This window comes from Mesoplodon mirus, assembly GCF_964341445.2.
Source record: "Mesoplodon mirus genome assembly, chromosome: 4".
Classification (NCBI taxonomy): Eukaryota; Metazoa; Chordata; class Mammalia; order Artiodactyla; family Ziphiidae; genus Mesoplodon; species Mesoplodon mirus.
In genome coordinates, this window is record NC_138979.1 from 121,999,834 (window position 1) to 122,023,532 (window position 23,699).

The following is a 23,699-nucleotide window of genomic DNA, read 5'->3' on the forward strand; positions in this document are numbered from 1 at the left end:
TGCCACCATTTTTTCTTATCTCTTTGATAATAGCCATTCTAACAGATGTGAGGTGATATCTCGTTGTAGTTTTGATTTTCATTTCCCTGATGATTAGTGATGTTGAGCACCTACACGTATACCTGTTGGCCTTTAGTATGTCTTCTTTGGAAGAGTGTCTATTCAAGTACTTTGCCTATTTTTTAATTGGGTTATTGTTTTTTTGTTACTGAATTATATGAATTCCTTACATATTTTGGATATTAACCTCTTATTGGGTATGTGGCTTGCAAATACTTTCTCCCATTCCATAGGTTGCCTTTTCATTTTGTTGATGGTTTCCTTTGCTAAGCAGAAGCTTTTTAGTTTGATGTAATCCCACTTGTTTATTTTTGCTTTTGTTTCATTCACTTTTGGTGTCAAATCCAAAAACTCATTGCTAAGACTGATGTCAAGGACCTTGCCCCGTTTTCTTCTAGGAGTTTTACAGTTTCAGGTCTACTTTCCGTTCACTTAGCTTAATGTCCTTAAGGTCCATCCATGTTGTCATAAATGGTAGGATTTTCTTCTTTCCCATGGCCAAATAATATTCTGGGGTGTGTGTGTGTGTGTGTGTGTGTGTGTGTGTGTGTGTGTGTATCACATCTTCTTTACCCATTCTTCCATTGACAGACACTTAGGTTGTTTCAGAATCTTCGCTATTATGAATAATGCTGCAATAAGCATGGGAGTGCAGATATTCTCTTGAATATCCTGTTTTCATTTTCTTTGGAAATATGCCCAGCAGTGGGATTACTGAATCATATGGTAGTTCTATTTTTAATTTCTTGAGGAACATCCATGCTGTGTTCCATAGTGGGCTCACCAGTTTACATTCCCACTAACAGTGCAGAAAGTTCTCTTTCTGCACACCCTCACCAACACTTGTTATCTCATTGTATTTTTAATGATAGCCATTCTAACAGGTGTGAAGGTGGTATCTCATTGTGGTTTTGATTTGCATTTCTCTGATGACTAGACTAGTGAGTGACATTGAGCACCTTTTCATGTACCTGTTGGCAATTGATGTGTCTTCTTTGGGAAAATGTCTCTTTGGCTCCTCTGCGCCTTTTAAAATCAGATTGTTTGATTTTTTGCTGTTGAGTTATATGAATTCATTATATATTTTGAATAGTAACCCCTTATCAGATACGTGATTAGCAAATATTTTCTCCCATTCAGTAGGTTGCATTTTCACTTTGTTAATTACTTCCTTTGCTGTGCAGTAGCTTTTTAGTTTGATGCGGTCCCACTTGTTTATTTTTGCTTTTGTTTCCTTTGCTTTTGGTGTTAAATCCAGAAAGTGATTGCCAAGACAAATGTCAAGGAGCTTATCCCCATTTTCTTCTAAGAGCTCTACTTTCAGGTCTCTTTCAACTTTTTAATCCAGTTTGAGTTGATTTTTGTATATGGTATAAGATAGGGATCCAGGTTCATTCTTTTGTGGCTGTCCAGTTTTCCCAACACCTTTTATTGAAGAGACTATCCTTTCCCTGTTGTATATTCTTGGGGAAATAGTTTCTTAAAATTTTTTTAACAGAAACATATCAGAAAATTTATTTAGTCATGCTATAATTACCCAAAATGAAATTGAATTGTTGCCACAGTTAGTTTTTGGGGAAAAGGACAGAAGTCCTATGTTTTCCAAATACAGAGTTGAGGGTATCTTGTAAAAATCTTTTCTAACTATATCGGAGCATAACATGTTATGCATAGGCCTTTAGGTAAAGATAATACTGCTGAATCATCTGTATCTCAGGAAGTTTCTTACTTAACTAAACTCTTAATGGTTTTTAAAGATGTGACAGAACCTATGAAATTGAGTATATATGTTTAAAAAAAATTTAGAATGAGTAAGTAGTTCTTGAAAGAGCTAGACACCTTACTTGTAGCTTCATGGGTGGCTGGTTTTTCCTTCAGTTTGATGGCCATCAGTAGGCAAGTCTACTTCTCCTATGGTGACAATGCCTATAGCACCTCCTAGTGTGAAACCCAGGGCCAACAAACATCCAATAGCTCAGTATTGATTTTAGGTGCTTCATGTTTCTGTGAATGGCTATGTCAGATGACAAATTTCAGTGATTTCAGTTGTTATAAAAAGCAGAGAAAAAAAATGGGAGTATTGATGAAAATTTCATGTGCAGAACTTTGTTGCCAAAATTATTTGGCAGTTTAAATGCATCCAGATCCAATTTTTGAGAGATGTGTTGATCCTGCCTATAGGAACTTCCCTGGCCCACACTGCTAATGGGGGAGGAGTAGCCCTCCATGAAGGTGAGAATACCAGTCAGGCTTTTATTTTTACAACACAGAATTTTTGCATTTGAGCATCAAATTTCAAAACACATGACTTTTTGATTCATAGATATTTGCTGCTGAATTTATGTTATAATGTTTGGCCAAATATCTAGCACAAGCCTAAGATGATTGCTGATTGAAAGAGCCTAGCTGAGGAATGCTAACCAGTCATTCCCAAGTTTTCTTCATAGATCACTTGTGTAGGTCATCTTTGCAAAACCATGAAAATGTTATGTTCTGAGCTTTCATCAAGAGTCTGTGTAAGAAATGTCTGTGTCTCTTCTTCTTTTGGAGGATGTTGGAAGAGGAATGGGACAGTGGGGATGGGGTAACTGTTATGGAAAGGCAGTACATTATATGGAAAGAATGTGGGCTGTGGTGACAGAAGGTTAGTAGCTTTGGTGATGGGAGGATGTGGAAGGTCTCTTTTGATTGTCTATGTTTTTCAACAAAATGATACATTTATTGGGTATATACGTACCTGGGTACTGTAGTTGGCCTGAAGATATAAAAGTGAACAAGACTACTATTTAAATAGGAGGACAGCAGTTTGGCTCTATTGTTAGTACACATTTCTTCCAGCTTTTTGGTTTGTGCTCAAGTTTTAGTCTTAGTTTGCTCACTCTTGGTCTTTCTTCCCCTCTATTTTTATTTTTTCATTGATTGGGGAATTGAGAGAGAGGGGAGAGATACCAACGGATTGATTCAGGCCATGAAATCAACTTACATTTTATGTTGGGTATCTGCATATATTTCTTACCCTGACTTATTGTCCTATATGTTAATATTTCAGAATTTTTGAGACTATACCTGATTCAAGGAGTTAATTTCTTACATCCAGATAGTCTTGCTTTCTGATGCTGAAGTAGTTTGGTCAGAACTTCAACCTCTAGTTTTATTTGTTCATTCATAACTAGTTTGCTGTTTTAAATACAAGAATCAAACCTCATACTATATGCCTATTTTGATGCAATTTTTCAAAAGTATGTACTCATATTAAATAAAATTATTTCTTCAACTGGAAGAGAAAAAAAAGAATTCTCATGTTAAATGTGACTTGAAATTCATAATCTGATTAACAAGAGTCTAGTTGATAACAAAGATTTTTAAATGGACAGCCATGATATTTAAATTAAAAATGACTTATCTGGACATCAGTATGAAGCTAAGAGAAAATATGTTCCAAAATACCATGTATGTGTCATTATTATCTTATCTGAGAAACCATAGCTTACTAACTAGAGTTAGTTTCTATATAGAACACAGATTTGTATTGAACCTCACCATGATACAGTTAGTTTTCTTGTACTTCATGGCATTGCTTACTTCCTACTCTGGCCTGCACTCTGTTATTATGCACATGCCACTGGAGGTAGGGTTATGTTAGGGAGAATTAGGGCACAAGTTCTATTTATTTACAGGTTTTGGGGGTAATTTTTGTTTGAGAAGGGTATGATGATACTTAAGTAATACTAGTTTTCCAGTTTTATAGACAGCAAACTGAGGTCTAGAAAGATAACTTTCATCAAGATTACAGGTGATATACTAATTGGTTTGTTTATTGTCCTCCTATCCCTGTTTCATGGGGACAGGAGCTTCAGGTATCTTGTTCATTGCTGTATTCCCAGTGTCTAGAACAGCGTGTGGCACATGTAAATGTTGGTATTAATTACTAAGTTAGGGTTAAACTCTATAATGATGATTCTGTGTATCCACTTATTTATATTCTGATTTTAGGCATGCATATTAATGTGTGATCTGAAATATTAAGATGAGTATGAGGATACCTGTTGAGGAAAGAACAACTTCTAGATATAGTACCACATTCACTTGTTCATCAGGGTACAAGATTATTGTGAACAAGCCTGCATATAATGACCAGTGTGCATAAATGAGAATGGAGAAACAGCTGCTCATTTAACCGTCTTTTAATGAGATGCATAAACTTCAGTCTGTTTTTCTGTTTCTTTGCAATTTAGTGATTTCAGTTTTCTTAGATGTCTTTTGGATACTTCTGAAGTAATTATGTAGTTTAGGAAGTCAGAAAGTGCTGAAGTTGATGAGATGGGAATTAGATTGTTTTACGTGTTTTTCCTCCCTCTATCCTCAAACCTACTTCCAATCTGTATCTGTATCACCTTCATCTCTATTCTTCCTCCATCCTTACTCCTTCTCAAAATCCTTTGTTAAACGTAGTTATAGCTAAAAGCTGCTGCATTTTTTAGTTTTCGCTAGGAAAAGTCACTTATGACAGTACATTTATTTTTTCTTCAGCTTTGTAGGTGGCAGGTCTACTTAACAGGAGCAAGATACAGGTCACTAAAATGTAGAAATTTAATTAATATAATTCAAACAACAGATGTAATTTCTTTTCTGCTCTTTTCCTAGCCCTTATTTTTAGTCATCTACATCTTTTAAATTGTACTTTGACCCAGTGTTTTCATGCTTAATTTTACTGGTGAGAAATTTCCCCTTTAATTTGCAAAAAGCCACTTAACTCAGCGTATGACATGTAAACATATGGAAAATATATTTTTAAATTACTTGTTCAGGTCATTTTGGAATGTGGTGACCTCAGAAATAGACAAATATTTTCCTAGCACCTGGTTAGAAGAGTAGACATGATAGGCTTATTGAGAGAAATTTTAATTTTGACTTGCATGATATGACAAGCTTCTCTTTAAAGTAACTTTTTTCAATACAATACTACTATTTAATTGTTTAATGCTTTTTAGAAAATCCATGATTTCATTTCCTCTTCAGAAAGAAACCTCTATAAATCAGACAAAGTTATTTTCATTATCCATATTTTGCAGAGGCAGATCATTGGCAAATCATTTGATTTCGGAGTTTCAGTTCCTTTATCTGTAAAATAAGGACATTGGACAAGATAATCTCTAGAGTCCCTCCTAGCTCTAAAATTCTGTTTATAACCATTGTAAGATGAGGAAACAGAGGCATAAAAAAGTTAAGCAGCTTGGGTAAGTTCAAACAATGAATTAATAATAAAACCTTGATATGTGACTTTCTGACTGACCTATTTATTGACACTTTCACACAACCATTATGCCTGAAACTGAAACTGCTGATTTCTTTCTTTCCTTACAGAAAACATATCAGTTAAAAAAAAATTGTGCTACAAATATAATCCTTTTTATTTTTCTAAAAGCTCAAATATATTTCTGTAGTCTCAAGTTAAATCCTTGTGATTTAGTAGATGCTTATTCATATTTTTAAAAGGAGGATGTCTTACAAATAGTGGTTCACATAGCAACAAAAGACAAATCAGAAAACAAAGCATATCTTAAGTTATGAAGTATAAATAATAAAGTAAGTCAAAAGTAAACCAATTTCACGTACAGCGAAAGAAAAAAATAGAAAAGATTCTTGTGACAATTTTCTTCCATCCTTTTATTTTATATTATTATTATTATTATTGTACAAATTATTCCACAATTTGTATCTGAATGTGTGATAAGCATTGGAATGATTTGAGCTTTCTTTTGTTGGATGAGTATATCTCAGTCATGAGTGTTTTGTATTAGCTGGAAAATTGGATTAGATCTCTCGACCTTTAAGGTTTGTGATTAAGTCCCCTCCCCATTCAACTCAGTGGTGGTTCCCTCAACAACTCTTCAGGAATGCATCTATTTTGTAAATTATGACATTTTATATAGATATAACACATTAATTCCTAGATGAGCCAGAATGAGGTATTTTAAGATGGCAGAGTAGATTGTAGTTCAAAACAAATTTAGATTTGAGTTCTTTGTAAATATAAGCTAAATTTTCCATAAGAAATATGATCATTCCATGAAATAAATGTGTTAAATATACCAATTTGCTTTTAGCTTTCTTGTTTTTATATAAAGTGCTCCCTTTTTTAAAAAAATAGCTTGTTTGGTCATTTTGGTGCTTTTGATAAGAATACTTCCTATTTACTTTTTTCTGTAAGCAAATCTCTCACAGATGTTTTTCAGGTTACATAAACAGGTCATGGTCACGTTTTCTTTTTTTAAGTAGTTGGAAGGAACCTTAGTGATCATCTAATCTAAAACACTTTAACAGATGAGAAAATTGAGGGCCAGAGAGGTTAACTGGCTGACCCATGGTAATCTAGCTAATTAGTGATAAAAATGATTGGAATTTAGGTATGCCAGTTTTCTACACTAGAATTCTTCCGTTTGATGAGTAGATATCTGGACTCTTATCTGTACCCAGCTAGATTCATAGTCTTGATTTTTACCAAACTCCTCCTTTCCAGTGCTGTTTTTTGTTTAATTTTCATTCATTACTAAACTGTTTTTCAAAGCGGTTATACCATTTTATTTTATTTATTTTTTTTTTTTGTGGTACGCGGGCCTCTCACTGTTGTGGCCTCTCCCATTGCGGAGCACAGGCTCTGGACGCGCAGGCTCAGCGGCCATGGCTCACGGGCCCAGCTGCTCCACGGCATGTGGGATCTTCCCGGACCGGGGCACGAACCCGTGTCCCCTGCATCGGCAGGCGGACTCTCCACCACTGCGCCACCAAGGAAGCCCTGTTTTTTTTTTTAATCATAGTGATTAATGTCTGAATCAGAATTTGAAATCTGAAAGCTGCATTATAATAGCTCATACTTAAAATGTAACTGAATATGGAGCTACAGTTTCTCACAGTTGGTTTTCTATTTGATGTGAGTTAGATCTTTAAATTTTTAGAATAAAAATAGACGGTGGGTAGAATGATGGTTATTGACTTAAAACAAAACTAGAATTTAGTGGTGGATTATCGATAGTCTTTTTTTTTTCTTTTTTTTCTTTTTGCGGTACGCGGGCCTCTCACTGTTGTGGCCTCTTCCGTTGTGGAGCACAGGCTCCGGACGCGCAGGCTCAGCAGCCATGGCTCACGGGCCCAGCCGCTCCGCAGCATGTGGGATCTTCCCCGACCAGGGCACGAATCCGTGTCCCCTGCATTGGCAGGCGGACTCTCAACCACTGCGCCACCGGGGAAGCCCCAAGACCGTGCTTTAATATATAAAAGACTCTTAAAGGATCATGTAAGGAAAGAATACTGTGATATACCATTAAAAAAATGCTCAGAAATAGAAGAAACATCATTATAATTAACCAGGAAAATGGGAGGGATAAAAAGGAAACAAATGATTCTTCTATTTTGTACTTATATTATCTAAGTAAATAATTTTCTGTGGGTCTATAGTGTCTACTTTATATATCTATTTTATCATACTCTGAAAAAGTGTTGTAGTAAAGATCATTTGTTCTTTTTTAAAAAATATTTATTTATTTATTTGGCTGTGCTGGGTCTTAGTTGCGGCACGCGGGATCTTCTTTGCGGCATGTGGGATCTATTAGTTGTGGCATGCAGGATCGAGTTCACTGACCAGGGATCGAACCTGGGCCCCCTGTATTTGGAGCATGGAATCTTAACCACTGGACCACCAGGGAAGTCTCGTAAAGCTCATTTGTTCTTGGTTTTGTGGTAGCAGAAGTCTTCAGGGGCTTGGAGAATAGTGACGCTGCACCCAATTCTCTGGGAGACTTGGGAGCATGACTTGAGTCACACAGACCAGGATTTATATCCCATCTCCATCACTCACCATCAGCCTGACCTTGGGCAATTTTCTTAACTTCTCTAATCCTGAATATTCTTATCTCTGTAAAATAAGAGATTATAATGCCCATTTTACAATGTTACGTAAATGTATCTACCCTATAGTAGGCTCTCATTAACTGTTCATTTCCATTTGCACTCCTTTACCTGTTACCTGTAGACCCTTCCCCTCACCTCTTCCCTATTCACTAGCCAGTTCGACCTGATGGCCCATAAGACTCAAATGTAGGACTCCAGATCACAGGTAACTAGAGCTAAAGAAATAAGCTCGACTGGGACAGATCATCTCTAGCATGCAGTACTACATTGGGTAGACTGCTCTGCTGGAACATAGTGTCCCTCAAGTTCAGTAACATCTTTAAGAACCATCAAAGCCATTGGACAATGACTAGGAATCCTCTCTGGGGCTCCATGCAGCTTCTATGGCGGCTACCATCCTGCTCCTTCAGGACCTTGAATCCTCCCAAGTACAGTATTTTTTCTAAGGATTTTTTAAAAAAGAGTATTATGGTTTTATAGTTTTCCTAATTAAAGGGAGTACCACACATCTAAATATATTTTATAAACTGTCCCAGATTAGGTTAATAAAGTGATGTGTTACTCCTACTTAAAAAAAAAATTTTGAAGCTTCAGCCTTTAGGTATATAGGGAGAGTTTTTATTTTTTAATTTCTTTTAGTAATTTTTAAAAATAAAAATATCATGATTCTCAGGCAAGTTTGTAATATTTTAGGCCTTTTTGGTAGCAGTCCTGTCCTTCACTAACATCTCCTTCCTAGGTGATGAACATCTGTGGCCTAAAGCAAGACTCTGGAGAATTTAGAGAGTTGTTCTCAAATTAACTAAATATTGTTACTTTTGTGATAACATCATTATTTTTATATTGTGAAGTTTTACTGTTTCAGTTGTACTGTGGATTTACATGGGACGTCTGTGGGCTAGCCTGGGAATTGGATAATCTTTTAAACATTATTTTAGAAACTAGGTACCAAAGATTGACCCATATATCAACTTTTGGGTAAGAAGTACTCTGTGAATTAATGCTGTCTCCAGGTTGTCAGGGTCAGTTTTGCTCTATATCTGCTAGAACAATTAAGGAAATGTGAGATGATGATAAAGGGAAAGATAAAGAGTAAAGTTTCTCTTTCTTTCTCAAAACATTACTGCTATCACTGGGTTGGTAGTGCCTTTGGAGAGATTTAGTCAAGAAGTTTTCCACCCCCACCCCCTTTTCCTACGGAAAGGAAGAATTTTTTTTTTTTTAATAAATCTATTTATTTGTTTTTATTTATTTTTGGCTGTGTTGGGTCTTCATTGCCGCACATGGGCTTTCTCTAGTTGCGGCGAGTGGGGGCTACTCTTTGTTGCTGTTTATGGGCTCTAGGCGTGCAGGCTTCAGGAGTTGTGGCTTGTGGGCTCTAGAGCACAAGCTCAGTAGTTGTGGTGCATGGGCTTAGTTGCTCCACGGCATGTGGGATCTTCCCAGAACAGGGCTTGAGCCCTGCATTGGCAGGCAGATTCTTAACCACTGCGCCACCAGAGAAGTCCCAGAAAGGAAGAAAGTTGAAAATGGATTAGAGAACTTTCGTCCGAAAAAAAATGAAAATATTAGGAAAGAACTTTTAGATCATTGTTGTAAATTAAATAATGTGTTTTCATCTTATAACTGGGTCAGCTGTTATCAAAAGAGTCTCAAGGATAAGTTCATTATATTTTGTTGTGTCACTTATTTCCACAAGCCAGTAGGCCATCAACTCAAGTAGAAATTTTTTTGTTATTCAGATTTTTATTGTGGTATTTATATTTAAATAATTTCACCTTTATAGCAGTTTTCTTCTTGCAACCAAAATAAAATATTGCATGATTTTATGAATAAGTCACTGGGCAGAGCAAAAAATATGGTTCAGACTTAATCCTATTTTGTGTTCTATTTTAGATTTATATTTTATACAAAAGGTACCTCACATGGTAAAAATTTTAATTTTAGTAGTATAATAAAATTGTAAGGAGCAATCCAAAAGTGGGCAGAAGACCTAAATAGACATTTCTCCAAAGAAGATATACAGATTGCCAACAAACACATGAAAGAATGCTCAACACCACTAATCATTAGAGAAATACAAATCAAAACTACAATGAGGGGCTTCCCTGGTGGCGCAGTGGTTGAGAGTCCGCCTGCCGATGCAGGGGACACGGGTTCGTGCCCCGATCCCGGAAGATCCCACATGCCGCGGAGCGGCTGGGCCCGCGAGCCATGGCCGCGGAGCCTGTGTGTCCGGAGCCTGTGCTCCGCAATGGGAGAGGCCACAGCAGTGAGAGGCCCGCGTACAGCAAAAAAAAAAAAAAAAAACTACAATGAGGTATCACCTCACACCAGTCAGAATGGCCACCATCAAAAAATCTACAAACAATAAATGCTGGAGAGGGTGTAGAGAAAACAGAACCCTCTGACATTGCACTGTTGGTGGGAATGTGAATTGTTACAGCCACTATGGAGAAAAGTATGGAGGTTCCTTAAAAACTAAAAATAGAACTACCGTACCACCCAGCAATCTCACTACTGGGCATATACCCTGGGAAGACCATAATTCAAAAAGAGTCATGTACCACAATGTTCACTGCAGCTCTATTTAGCTCTATTTACAAGAGCCAGGACATAGAAGCAACCTAAGTGTCCATTGACAGATGAATGGATAAAGAAGATGTGGCACATATATACAATGGAATATTACTCAGCCATAAAAGGAAATGAAATTGAGTTATTTGTAGTGAGGTGGATGGACCTAGAGTCTGTCATACAGAGTGGAGTAAGTCAGAAAGAGAAAGACAAATACTGTATGCTAAGACATATATATGGAATCTAAAAAAAAAAAAAGATTATGAAGAACCTAGGGACAGGACAGGAATAAAGACACAGACGTAGAGAATAGACTTGAGGATGCGGGGAGGGGGAATGGTAAGCTGTGACAAAGTGAGAGAGTGGCATGGACATATATACACTACCAAACGTAAAATAGATAGCTAGTGGGAAGCAGCCACATAGCACAGGGAGATCAGCTTGGTGGTTTGTGACCACCTAGAGGGGTGGGATCGGGAGGTTGGGAGGGAGACGCAAGAGGGAGGAAATATGGGGATATATGTATACGTATAGCTGATTCACTTTGTTATACAGCAGAAACTAACACACTATTGTAAAGCAATTATACTCCAATAAAGAAGTTAAAAAGAAAAAAAAATTGTAAGGAGCAGCTTGACTCAGAATCAGTCAGTGGTTTTTGACTGAACACTGAACACTGGTTCATTAGAGAGGGGATTGGCTGTGGAAAGGGAGTCTGGAGATGTATAAAGAATGGGTTCTTCTGTCAGGAAGCTTACAGTGAAGTTGGGGAGATAATTTTGTATAAAAATAATTACCCTAGATTTCTTAGAGCTTGAAGACCATTTAAACCTTGGAAATTAGTGGAATCAAAAATCCTAGGAGCTTGGTGATTTGCCTGACATAATTGTCCACGGGCCTGAGACAAGGTTAGCTGCATCTCCTATGCCAGTAGTGGCATGGTTTCATGTCTGGGATTCTGAGCAAAGCACAGGTACACTGTTCTATTTGCTATTAGGGTTGAAACATGCCTAACAGTGGTTGGAGAACCAGGAAATCAGGGACAGGTAGCAGGACTTAGGTACAGGATAGAAGTAGCAACAGATACAGACCAGGCCAGACAGACAGAGTCAGACATCAGGACACTACCTTGAGATCTACTAATTATGAGTCAAGTAGGCATAAGAGTCAAAACCAACTATTCAGTGACTAATTAAGAGCAGACAGGAAGGAAAGAGACAATGTGTGGCTCAGCCCAACTTCCTTTAAGAATTTGCCCTCTCACTGATGGAATATTCTAAGCATTATATGAATGGGCTGCCGGGACACAGCCCCCTTTTAAATTACTCAGTCTAGATTTTGTCCCATTTCTCCTGCTTCGTGATTCCTCTTTTCATTCTTCAGTTACCTTTTTCTTGCCCTCAGGAGTCTTGGCCACCACTTTGGCTCTAGCAGGTTATAGCTCTGCCTCTCTTTCTTGGCAGTGATTTTCCTCCCTGATTCGACAGGGGCCCAGGACCCATCCCTGCTGATATTGTTTTCACCTGGCTCACATTGGCCTTGCTAGCAGACCTGGGATAGCTGGGACACGCTGCCTTTGCTTTGGAAAAGCATATGTTGACCCTGTGGTACTTAAACGTGGTCTGTGTAGTGCTGATGATGGAGTCTTCTACCCTGGAGGCTGACTGTGGTACACTACTCCCACCAGCTGAGAAGCCAAAAATGGAATGCATCTATGGGCCCTTTCTTTTCAACACTTACAACTCAGCCACTTTGCACTTGTGCTCCTGGCATCCTCTGAAGCAAGGCCTGATAGCTGCTGCTACTTTGGTCAGCTTCTTAATAGAAGTATCCATGCAAGAAAGTGGTCCACCTTCTTTACCCATTCATAGCACCACACTCTTCATAACTGATGTCCTGATGTCTTCATAACCTTACCTGTCCAAATATAAGACACACTTTTATCTCCCAGTTATTCCTCAGAAAAGAGGGAATTGCCTTTATTTGAGTTTTTGAGTTACCCTCAGATTATCAGGCATTATTCTGAATATAAAATACAAAGTATTGTTTGGAGAAGACATGTTGGCCTAAAATTACCCCAGTCAGTGCTAGTTTGGAATATTTTCCCTGTGTAAGGTTGACAAGAAAGAAATAAAAATAATTTAACAGAGATTTAGTAATTTTTTAAAAAATAAAATTTATTTATTTATTTATGGCTGCATTGGGTCTTTGTTGCTGTGCGTGGGCTTTTACTAGTTGCGGCGAGCGGGGGCTACTCTTTGTTGAGGTGCACAGGCTTCTCTTGTGGAGCATGGGCTCTAGGTGCATGGGCTTCAGTAGTTGTGGCATGTGGGCTCAGTAGTTGTGGCTCGTGGGCTCTAGAGCACAGGCTCAGTAGTTGTGGCACACAGGCTTAGTTGCTCCGTGGCATGCGGGTTCCCGGACCAGGGCTTGAACCCGTTTCCCCTGCATTGGCAGGCAGATTCTTAACCACTGTGCCGCCAAGGAAGTCCCAGTAATTATTTCTGATAGCATAAACTTCAAGTGTTGGTTGTCTTAATAAACAAAGAGAAAGAGCAGTAAAAAGAAGCAATACCATAGGTTGTGCAATTACAAATGCATAATGAAAAAACAGCTGTTCTAATGTTATCTGAACGGCTTTGGACAAAAGCTCAGTGACTACATTATATCAATATTTGATTCTAGAAGTCCTGTGTCTCAAACACTTTAGAGGGGAATAAAGGTTATGTACTACTGTGTAAAAGAGGCATCTTGCACAAAGCCTCTGTTGGCAGACTCAGGTCTGAATGCTGCCCCTAATCTGTACTTCATCCCATCCTTCACAATTGCCCTGACCACTGGATTTTATTTTATTTTTTTACTCTCTCATTATGCTGTTTATATCCCCCTTTAGATGTAATGCACATATTTGATTTCCTGGCTGCACTGCTGAATTCTCTGCTGCAGCGCTGCCTCTTTATCCACAGGGCATCTCTGAACTACCTTGGTAACTCCACTTCTAGACTGATTCAGTCTGTTCTGCTGGGATCCTTTGAGTCTGGAGCCTGAGAGGGAGCCAAGAAGGTTTTACTAGAGGTGGGGTTACCTTGAGGCTAATGAAGCTTAAGTTCAGCGTTCCACACTGTCATGGGCTCCTAAGAGATCCTGGGAGTTGTAGAGTGTTCTCAGGGAAGAGGGGAAGCCAGTTGCAGTCAGGAAGCATTTCTATGTAAGCATTTCTGTTGTTCAAGAGACCTCAGAGAAAGAAACCTGAATCTCTAAGGCTCCAGCATTTTATGATGATTTCTTGTACATTCTAAATAAATATTTACTTTTGTACCAAATTTTGCATTCCTAACTGCATGCTAATTCTTAGAGAAGACCACCCAAACTGTATATGGTTCAGGCCACACAAAATCTGGATCAGTCGCTTAGTGTTACTAAATGAGATACCTGGGTGTTTTGCTAGTACTTATTTCTCTACATTTAGTAATAAATAATTTATATGCGTAAACAAACACTGAGTAGAATCTAGAGAATCCCTAAATCATTCTAAAATCAATGCTTTGGTGATTATTTTGTAAGAGAACTGGAACTTCCTGGCAGCCAGTATATTTCAATATTAATATTAGTGAATGCTCTAAAACTGGAACTCATATACTGACTTCAGTTCAGTTCAAGTCTGCAAGCCTTTGTGAAATGCCTACTATGTGAGCTGAAAGTGTTGGTCTAGGTTTTTTTTTCCCCCCAGAAAGTTTGAATTCAGTTTGAGTCGTTTGAAATTAATTGCCTTAACAGTGATATACTTTTAGTTCCTTGGAACCATAATAGCAGTTCTCTTTAAAGAAATAAGAAATTGGAGCCAATGTGATAAATATGATTAAATGCCAAGGAACAGCAGTGATAAATTGTTGGCACCAGTCATTTGATGTCCTCTGAAACAAAGAGACTTGTCAGTCTGCCAGTGCTAGGAGTTTCAGTGCAGAGGATATAAAATGAAAAGTATCCTTTATCTTTTTTGTAAGTAGTTTCATAGATGATGGTCATGGGTAACTTAGGGGTAACTATTTTTCAAACCAAGAAACCCTGTATTGAAAACGAACTACTTCATGTTCATCATTTCATCATTCTCTTAAAATTTGTCATTAAATCAGTGTCAAGTACTTGTGTTTGAGAAATATTATAGAATTCCTAAAAGACATGTCAGTATATAATGACATATACTGATAAATGTGTTGAAGAAGGACACATTCAGAGAAGGAAAGAGACTGATGGTTGGGGGAGTGCCATTTTAGAAAGGCTGTACTGCCTTCCTAGCTGTTCCTTGAATGTGCCAAGCATATCCCCATCTCAGGTCCTTTGCACTTGCTACTTCTTCTGCCTGGAATGCTTTCTGAGAATTGCATCAGTTAGTTTTCTCACTTCACTCCAGGCTCTGACCACCCTGTCGAAAGTAGCATCTTCTACCACTCTATTCCTTTTCCCTCTTCTTCATGTGTTCCTCACCATCAGACCTTGGGAACTGAAGAGACTCAAAGAAATTCTTTGATAAATCCTTAGCTGTCTAAACTCTTACTACTTGCCCTCTGAAATTCAGGAATTAAAGTTTTTAAAACTGTATCTCTCTCTCTTTTTTTTTAATATTATTTTTTGGCCATGCCGTGTGGCATGTGAGATCTTAGTTCCCCCACCAGGGGTCAAACCCGTGCCCCCTGCGTTGGAAGCACGGAGTCTTAACCACTGGACCACCAGGAAGTCCCTAAAACTGTCTCTTGCTATTTGATCTGGATATATCCAAATCAGGAAGCAAGTAATTTTGTATAGTAAGGGGTACTTGTTTTCTCTGTAGCACTTGTCTTTGATTTGCTTGTCTTTCTGCCTGTTAATCTACCTGTCTTCCTCACTAAAACATTAGTTGTCTGGTGGCTGGGACTTTCTTTTTTTCACTGCTGTATCTTCATCACCTGAAACAGTGCCTGGCATCAATTCTCAGTAAATATGTGTTGAATAAATGTGTTAATACATGAATGAATCCATCTGACCCAATATCATCTAAATCTTAATTTTAAAAATATGTGATTATATGGAAAAGGCTTATTTCACATTATTAAGTTTTAAGAAGCAGGATATGGGATTGTATACACAGTATGATTTACTTTTACATTTAAAAAATTTTGGATCTTTGAATGTGTTTATTTATTCATTCATTCCTTGAAAGAAAACTTATTGAGCATCTCCTATGTATCCATTCTTTGTTAGGTATTCTAAGTCATCTACAGTTTCATGGGAAGACAGATACTGAAATAACAGTCAATGAATGCCATCTTTCCCCTTGCACTGCTCTTCAGCTATGTTGATCTTTCAGTTTCTCTAACTTCTTTGCACAGGTTATATCATTATGTGCTTAATATCTGTCTCCCTCTGTATTGTAAATTCTGTGAGGCTAGGGACCATGATACCATTTAATTATCAATACCTAGCTCAATGCCTAATATATAGTAGGTACTCAATAAACATTTGTTGGGTGAATGAATGAACGAATGAATGAACGAACGATTAGAAGAATTGTTCCAACATAGTAGGAACACCATATCTAATCTTTAATGGAAGTTATGGGAAGTAAATTTCAAGCTACGACCTAAAGAATGGAGGAATTAGCAAGTGAAGAAGACCAGGCAGAGGTTCTGAAGCTAAAACTTAGATTTTATCCTAAAAGCAATAGAAGAGTTTTAAGCAAAAAAATGGCACTATCAAACCAATTTTCACTGGTGTTAGGAACACACTGTATGGGCAGTGCTAGACCAGAGAGATTGGTTGGGAGACTTTAGTGATAGATGCCTGTGACCTCTTTGGTTCTTGGCCATGCAGAAACAGAGACATGGATACATTTGAGAGATTTTTAGAAGGCATAATCAGTAACTGGGGATAGCAAGGGAAAGGGAAGTAAGGGGATCCTAGGGCCTTTCACTGAAACTGGGGACTCAGAAGGAAGAACCACTTGAGGAGAAAAGAGCCTGAGGTACCCTTGAGCCCTATGTAATTGAGGCTGAGCATTAAGGACTTGGTTAAACAGCTGAATTTTCTAGATATAGATACTTAGAAAAGTGCCTGAAGAGAAATAATCAAAATGTTAATTTGGAGCTCTAGGTATATTTCTAAAATTTTCTTATTAAGTTTTGGTTTTCATTATTAGTGTGTTTTATGAAGGAAAAATAATAAACTTAAAAAAATTATATTAAGATCTGCTATAGGAAACACTGTACCAAAAACCACAAAGGACAAAAAGCTAAGACCTCCTTAGGTAAAATACGGGCTATTTTCAGTGAAAATAAATGAGTGGTCCTGAATAGAAGTCCACTGTGCAAGGGGTTCGCCATTATGGTATGTGTGTGTTTTGTGGTGTCATTTGAAAATTTAACCTTATCGGTCAGAAAAGGTCTGCTAGAGGCAAAGATTGTTTCTTATTTATCAGCCCTCAGCACAGTCCCTGGCATTTACTAATGGCTCAACTGAAAGCTATTATTTTAGCTTTGTTATTAATTCATTTATTTTTGTTTATGTCACTATTCACCACATTTGTTTATACAGTGATGTTATTTGTGTCATCTTGGTTTTTAGGTAGATTGGGGTCAACTGGACTATTTAGTTGTTGACATGCCACCAGGAACTGGAGATGTGCAGTTATCAGTCTCACAGAATATTCCTATTTCAGGTAACTCTTTTTTTTTTTTTTGTAGTAAAATTGCTTCACAATGTTGTGTTAGTTTCTGCTGTACAATGAAGTGAATCAGCTATATGCACACCCATATCCCCTCCCTATTGGAACTCCCACCCCCCATCCCACCCATCTAGGTCGTCACAGAGCACCAAACTGAGCTCCCTGTGCTATATAAGGTTTCCACTAGCTATCTGTTTTACACATGGTAGTGTATTTATGTCAAACCTAATCTCCCAGTTCGTCCCACCCTCCCCTTACCCTCATGTCCACATGTCTGTTCTCTACGTCTACATCTCTATTCCTGCCCTACAAATAGGTTCATCTGTACCATTTTTCTAGATTCCATGTATATGCGTTCATATATGATATTTGTTTTTCTCTTTCTGGTTTACTTCACTCTGTATGACAGACTCTAGGTCCATCCACATCTCTCAAAAGACCCAATTTCATTCCTTTTTATGGCTGAGTAATATTCCATTGTATATATGTGCCACATCTTCTTTATCCATTCGTCTGTCAGTGGACACTTAGGTTGCTTCCATGTCCTGCCTATTGTAAATAGAGCTGCAATGAACATTTTGGTACATGACTCTTTTTGAATTATGGTTTTCTCAGGGTATATGCCCAGTAGTGGGATTGCTGGGTCATATGGTAGTTCTATTTTTAGTTTTTTAAGAAACCTCCATATTGTTCTCCCTAGTGGCTGGATCAGTTTACATTCCCACCAACAGTGCAAGAGGGTTCCCTTTTCTCCACACCCTCTCCAGCATTTATTGTTTGAAGATTTTTTGATGATGGCTGTTCTGATCAGTGTGAGGTGATACCTCACTGTAGTTCTGATTTGCATTTATCTAATAAATAGTGATGTAGAGCATCTTATTGGTGAAATTTAGGTCTTCGGCCCATTTTTTAACTGAGGTGTTTGTTTTCTTTATATTGAGCTCCATGAGCTGTTTATATACTTTGGAGTGTAATCCTTTGTCCATTGATTCATTTGCAAATATTTTCTCCCAAACTGAGGTTTGTCTTTTCATCTTGTTTATGGATTCCTTTGCTGAGCAAAAGCTTTTAAGTTTCCTTAGGTCCCATTTGTTTATTTTTGTTTTTATTTTCATTACTCTAGGAGGTGGGTAAGAAGGATCTTCCTGTAGTTTATGTCATAGAGTGTTTTTCCTATGTTTTCCTCTAAGAGTTTTTTTTTAACAACTTTATTGGAGTATAATTGCTTTACAATGGTGTGTTAGTTTCTGCTTTATAACAAAGTGAATCAGCTATACATGTATCCCCATATCTCCTCCCTTTTGCGTCTCCCTCCTACCCTCCCTATCCCACCCCTCTAGGTGGTCATAAAGCACTGAGCTCATCACCCTGTGCTATGCGGCTGCTTCCCACTAGCTATCTGTTTTACTTGTGGTACTGTATATATGTCCATGCCACTCTCTCACTTCGTCCCAGCTTACCCTTCCCACTCCCCGTGTCCTCAAGTCCATTCTCTACATCTGCATCTTTATTCCTGTCCTGCCCCTAGGTTCTTCAGAACCTTTTTTTTTTTTTTTAGATTCCATATATATGTGTTACCATACGGTATTTATTTTTCTCTTTCTGACTTCACTCTGTATGACAGACTCTAGGTCCATCCACCTCACTACAAATAACTCGATTTCATTTCCTTTTATGGCTGAGTAATATTCCATTGTATACATGTGCCACATCTTCTTTATCCATTCATCTGTTGATGGACACTTAGGTTCCTTCCATGTCCTGTCTCTTGTAAATAGAGCTGCAGTGAACATTGTGGTACATGGCTCTTTTTGAATTACAGTTTTCTCAGGGTGTATGCCCAGTAGTGGGATTGCTGGGTCGTAGGGTAGTTCTATTTTTACTTTTTAAAGGAACCTCCATATTTTTCTCCGTAGTGGCTGTATCCATCTACATTCCCACCAACAGTGCAGTGTAAGAGGGTTCCCTTTTCTCCACACCCTCTCCAGCATTTATTGTTTGTAGATTTTTTGATGATGGCCATTCTGACTGGTGTGAGGTGATAGCTCATTGTAGTTTTGCCTTGCATTTCTCTAATGATTAGTGATGTTGAGTATCCTTTAATGTGTTTTTCGGCAATCTGTATATCTTCTCTGGTGAAATGTCTGTTTAGGTCTTCTGCCCATTTTTCAGTTGGGTTGTTTGTTTTTTTGATACTGAGTTGCATGAGCTGTTTGTATATTTTGGAGATAATCCTTTGTCAGTTGCTTCATTAGCAAGTATTTTTTCCCATTCCAAGGGTTGTCTTTTCATCTTATTTATGGTTTCCTTTGCTGTGCAAAAACTTTTAAGTTTCATTAGGTCCCATTTGTTTATTTTTGTTTTTATTTCCATTTCTGTAGGAGGTGGGTCAAAAAGGATCTTGCTATGATATATGTCACGGAGTGTTCTGCCTATGTTTTCCTCCAAAAGTTTTATAGTGTCCAGTCTTATATTTAGGTATTTAATCCATTTTGAGTTTATTTTTGTGTATGGTGTTAGGGAGTGTTATAATTTTATTCTTTTTCATGTAGCTGTCCAGTTTTCCCAGCACCACTTATTGAAGAGGCTGTCTTTTCTCCATTGTATGTTCTTTCCTCCTTTTTCATAAATTAGGTGACCATATGTGCGTGGGTTGATCTCTAGGCTTTCTATCGTGTTCCATTCATCTATATTTCTGTTTTTCTGCCAGTACCATACTATCTTGATTACTTTAGCTTTGTAGTATAGTTTGAAGTTGGGGTGCCTGATACCTCCAGCTCCGCTTATCTTTCTCAAGATTGCTTTGGCTTTTTGGGGCCTTTTGGGTTTCCATACAAATTGTAAAATTTTTTGTTCTAATTCTGTGAAGAATGCCATTGGTAGTTTGATGGGGATTGCATTGAATCTGTACATTGCTTTGGGTAGTATAGTCATTTTCACAATATTGATTCTTCGAATCCAAGAACATGGTATATTTCTCGGTGTGTTTATGTCATCTTTGATTTCTTTCATAAGTGTTTTATAGTTTTTTGATTACAAGTCTTTCACTTCCTTAGGTAGGTTTATTCCTAGGTATTTTATTCTTTTTGTTGCAATGGTAAATGGAAGTGTTTCCTTAATTTTTCTTCCAAATTTTTCATCATTAGTGTATAGGAATGCCAGATTTCTATGCATTAATTTGGTATCCTGCAACCTTACCAAATTCAATGATTAATTCTAGTAGTTTTCTAGTGGCATCTTTAGGATCATCTGTGTATAGTATAACGTCATCTACCAACAGTGACAGTTTTACTTCTTCTTTTCCAATTTGTATTCCATTTTCTTCTCTGATCGCCATGACAAGGACTTCCAAAACTATGCTGAATAAGAGTGGCAAGAATGGACATCCTTGTCTTGTTCCTATCTTAGTGGAAATGCTTTCAGTTTTTCACCATTTAGTATGATGTTTGCTGTGGGTTTGTCATATATGGCTTTTATTATTTTTAGGTAGGTTCCCTCTGTGCCCATTTTCTGGAGATTTTTTATCATAAACGGGTGTTGAATTTTGTCAAAAGACTTTTCTGCATCTATTGAGATGATCATATGGTTTTTATTCCTTAATTTGTTAATATGGTGTATCACGCTGATTGATTTGCATATACTGAAGAATCCTTGCACTCCTGGGATAAATCCCACTTGATCATGCTGTGTGATCATTCTAATGTGTTGCTGGATTCTGTTTGGTAGTATTGAGGATTTTTGCTTCTATGTTCATCAGTGATATTGGTCTGTAATTTTCTTTTTTTGTGATATCTTTGTCTGGTTTTAGTATCAGGATGATGGTGGCTTCGTAGAATGAATTTGGGTGTAGTACACCCTCTGCAGTTTTTTGGAAGAGTTTGAGAAGGATGGGTGTTAGCTCTTCTCTAAATGTCTGATAGAATTAGCTTGTGAAGCCATCTGGTCCTGGACCTTTGTTTGTTGGAAGATTTTTAATTACGCTTTCAATTTCATTACTTGTGATAAGTCTGTTTATATTTTCTAATTCTTCTTGGCTCAGTCTTGGAAAATTGTATCTTTCCAAGAATTTGTCCCTTTCTTTGTGGTTGTTCATTTTATTGGCATATAGTTGTTTGTAGTAGTCTCTTATAATCCTTTGTGTTTCTGCAGTGTCAGTTATGAATTCTCCTTTTTCATTTCTAATTTTATTGATTTGGCTGGATGGATTTTATTGAGTCTGGCTAAAGGTTTATCAATTTTGTTTATCTTCTCAAAGAACCAGCTTTTAGTTTTATTGATCTTTTCTATTGTTTTCTTCAGTTCTGTTTTATTTATTTCTGCTCTGATCTTTATGATTTCTTTCCTTCTACTGACTTTCGGTTTTCTTTCTTCCTATTTCTCTAGTTACTTTAGGTGTAAGGTTAGATTCTTTACTGAAGATTTTTCTTGTTTGTTGAAGTGAGAATGAATTGCTGTAAACTTCCCTCGTTGAACTGCTTTTGCTGCGTCCCATACATTTTGGGTCGTCGTGTTTTCGTTGTCATTCATTTCTTTCTTTTTTTGTGTGTGGTATGCGGGTCTCTCACTGTTGTGGCCTCTCCCATTGTGGAGCACAGGCTCTGGACATGCAGGCTCAGTGGCCATGGCTCACAGGCCCAGCCGCTCCGCGGCATGTGGGATCTTCCCGGACCAGGGAATGAACCTGTATCCCCTGCATCGGCAGGCAGGCTCTCAACCACTGCGCCACCATACAAATAAATGTAATTTTTTATTTATTTGATTTCTTCAGTGATCTCTTGGTTATTTAGTAGCACACTGTTTAGTCTCCATGTATTTGTGTTTTTTACAGTTTTTTTTCTGTAATTGATTACCAATCTCATAGCATTGTGGTCAGAAAAGATGCTGGATTCAATTTCATTTTTCTTAAATTTTCCAAGGCTTGATTGTGACCCCAGATTTGATCTGTCCAGGAGAGTGGTCCGTGTGCACTTGAGAAGAAGTATATCTGGCCACTTTTGGGTGGACAGTCCTATAAATAACAATTAAGTCCATCTTGTTTAATGTATCATTTAAAGCTTGTGTTTCCTTATTTATTTTCATTTTGGATGATCTGTCCATTGATGAAAGTGGGGTGTTAATGCTATTATGATTCTGTTACTGTTGATTTCCCCTTTTATGGCTATTAGCATTTGCCTTATGTATTGAGGTGCTCCTATGTTGGTCACATATATATTTATAATTGTTATATATTCTTCTTGGATTGATCCCTTGATCATTACATATTGTCCTTCCTTATCTCTTGTAACAGTCTTTATTTTAAAGTCTATTTTATCTGATACGAGTATTGCTACTCCAGCTTTCTTTTGATTTCCATTTGCAAGGAATATCTTTTTCCATCCCTTCATTTTCAGTCTGTATGTGTCCCTAGGTCTGAAGTGGGTCTCTTATAGACAGCACATATACAGGTCTTGTTTTTGTATCCATTCAGCCAGCCTGTGTCTTTTGTTTGGAGCAGTTAATCCGTTTACATTCAAGGTTATTATCGATATGTGTGTTTCTATTACCATTTTCTTAATTGTTTTGGGTTTGTTTTCATGGATCTTTTTCTTCTCTTGTGTTTCCTGCCTACTGAAGTTCCTTCAGGATTTGTTGTAGAGCTGGTTTGGTGGTGCTTAACTCTCTTAGCTTTTGCTTGTCTGTAAAACTTTTGATCTCTCTATCGAATCTGAATGAGATCCTTGCTTGATAGAGTAATCTCGGTTGTAGGATTTTCTCTTTCATCACTTTAAGTATATCCTGCCACTCCCTTCTGGCCTGCAGAGTTTCTGCTGAAGAATCAGCTGATAACATCATGAGGATTTCTTTGTATGCTGTTTTTTGCTTTTCCATTGCTGCTTTTTTTCTTTTAATATTTTTTCTTTGTATTTAATTTTTGATAGTTTGTGTCTTGGCGTGTTTCTCCTGGGATTTATCCTGTATGGGACTCTCTGTACTTCCTGGACTCGGGTGACTATTTCCTTTCACATATTAGGGAAGTTTTCAACTATAATCTCTTCAAATATTTTCTCAGACCCTTTCTTTTTCTCTTCTTCTTCTGGGACCCCTATAATTTGAACGTTGGTGCGTTTAGTGTTTGTTCAGAGGTCTCTGAGATTGTCTTCAATTCTTTTCATTCTTTTCCCTTTATTCTGCTCCTTGGCAGTTATTTCCCCCTTCCAGCTCACTTATTCGGTCTTCTCCCTCAGCTATTCTGTTATTAATTTCTTCTAGGGTATGTTTCATTTCAGTTATTTTGTTGTTAATTGCTGTTTGTTTGTTCTTTAGTTTTTCTAGATCTTTGATAAACGTTTCTTGTATTTTCTAAATCCATACCACCATTCTATTTCTGAGGTTCTGGATCATCTTTACTATCATTACTCTGAATTATTTTTCAGGTACGTTGCCTATTTCCTCTTCATTTATTTGGTCCTGTAGATTT

The 23,699-nt window shown here is 37.5% G+C and overlaps 1 protein-coding gene across 7 annotated transcripts in view; it reads left to right on the top strand.

Annotated features, from left to right (window-relative positions):
* The window catches only part of NUBPL (NUBP iron-sulfur cluster assembly factor, mitochondrial), a 347,659-nt gene that overhangs the window by 258,607 nt on the left and 65,353 nt on the right, over positions 1-23,699 (top strand). For all 7 annotated transcript variants that reach the window (XM_082618598.1, XM_082618600.1, XM_082618599.1 and 4 more), the window contains one exon: positions 17,143-17,236. In XM_082618598.1, the coding sequence (XP_082474724.1) occupies positions 17,143-17,236 (94 nt within the window). The remainder of the gene's footprint in view (positions 1-17,142; positions 17,237-23,699) is intronic.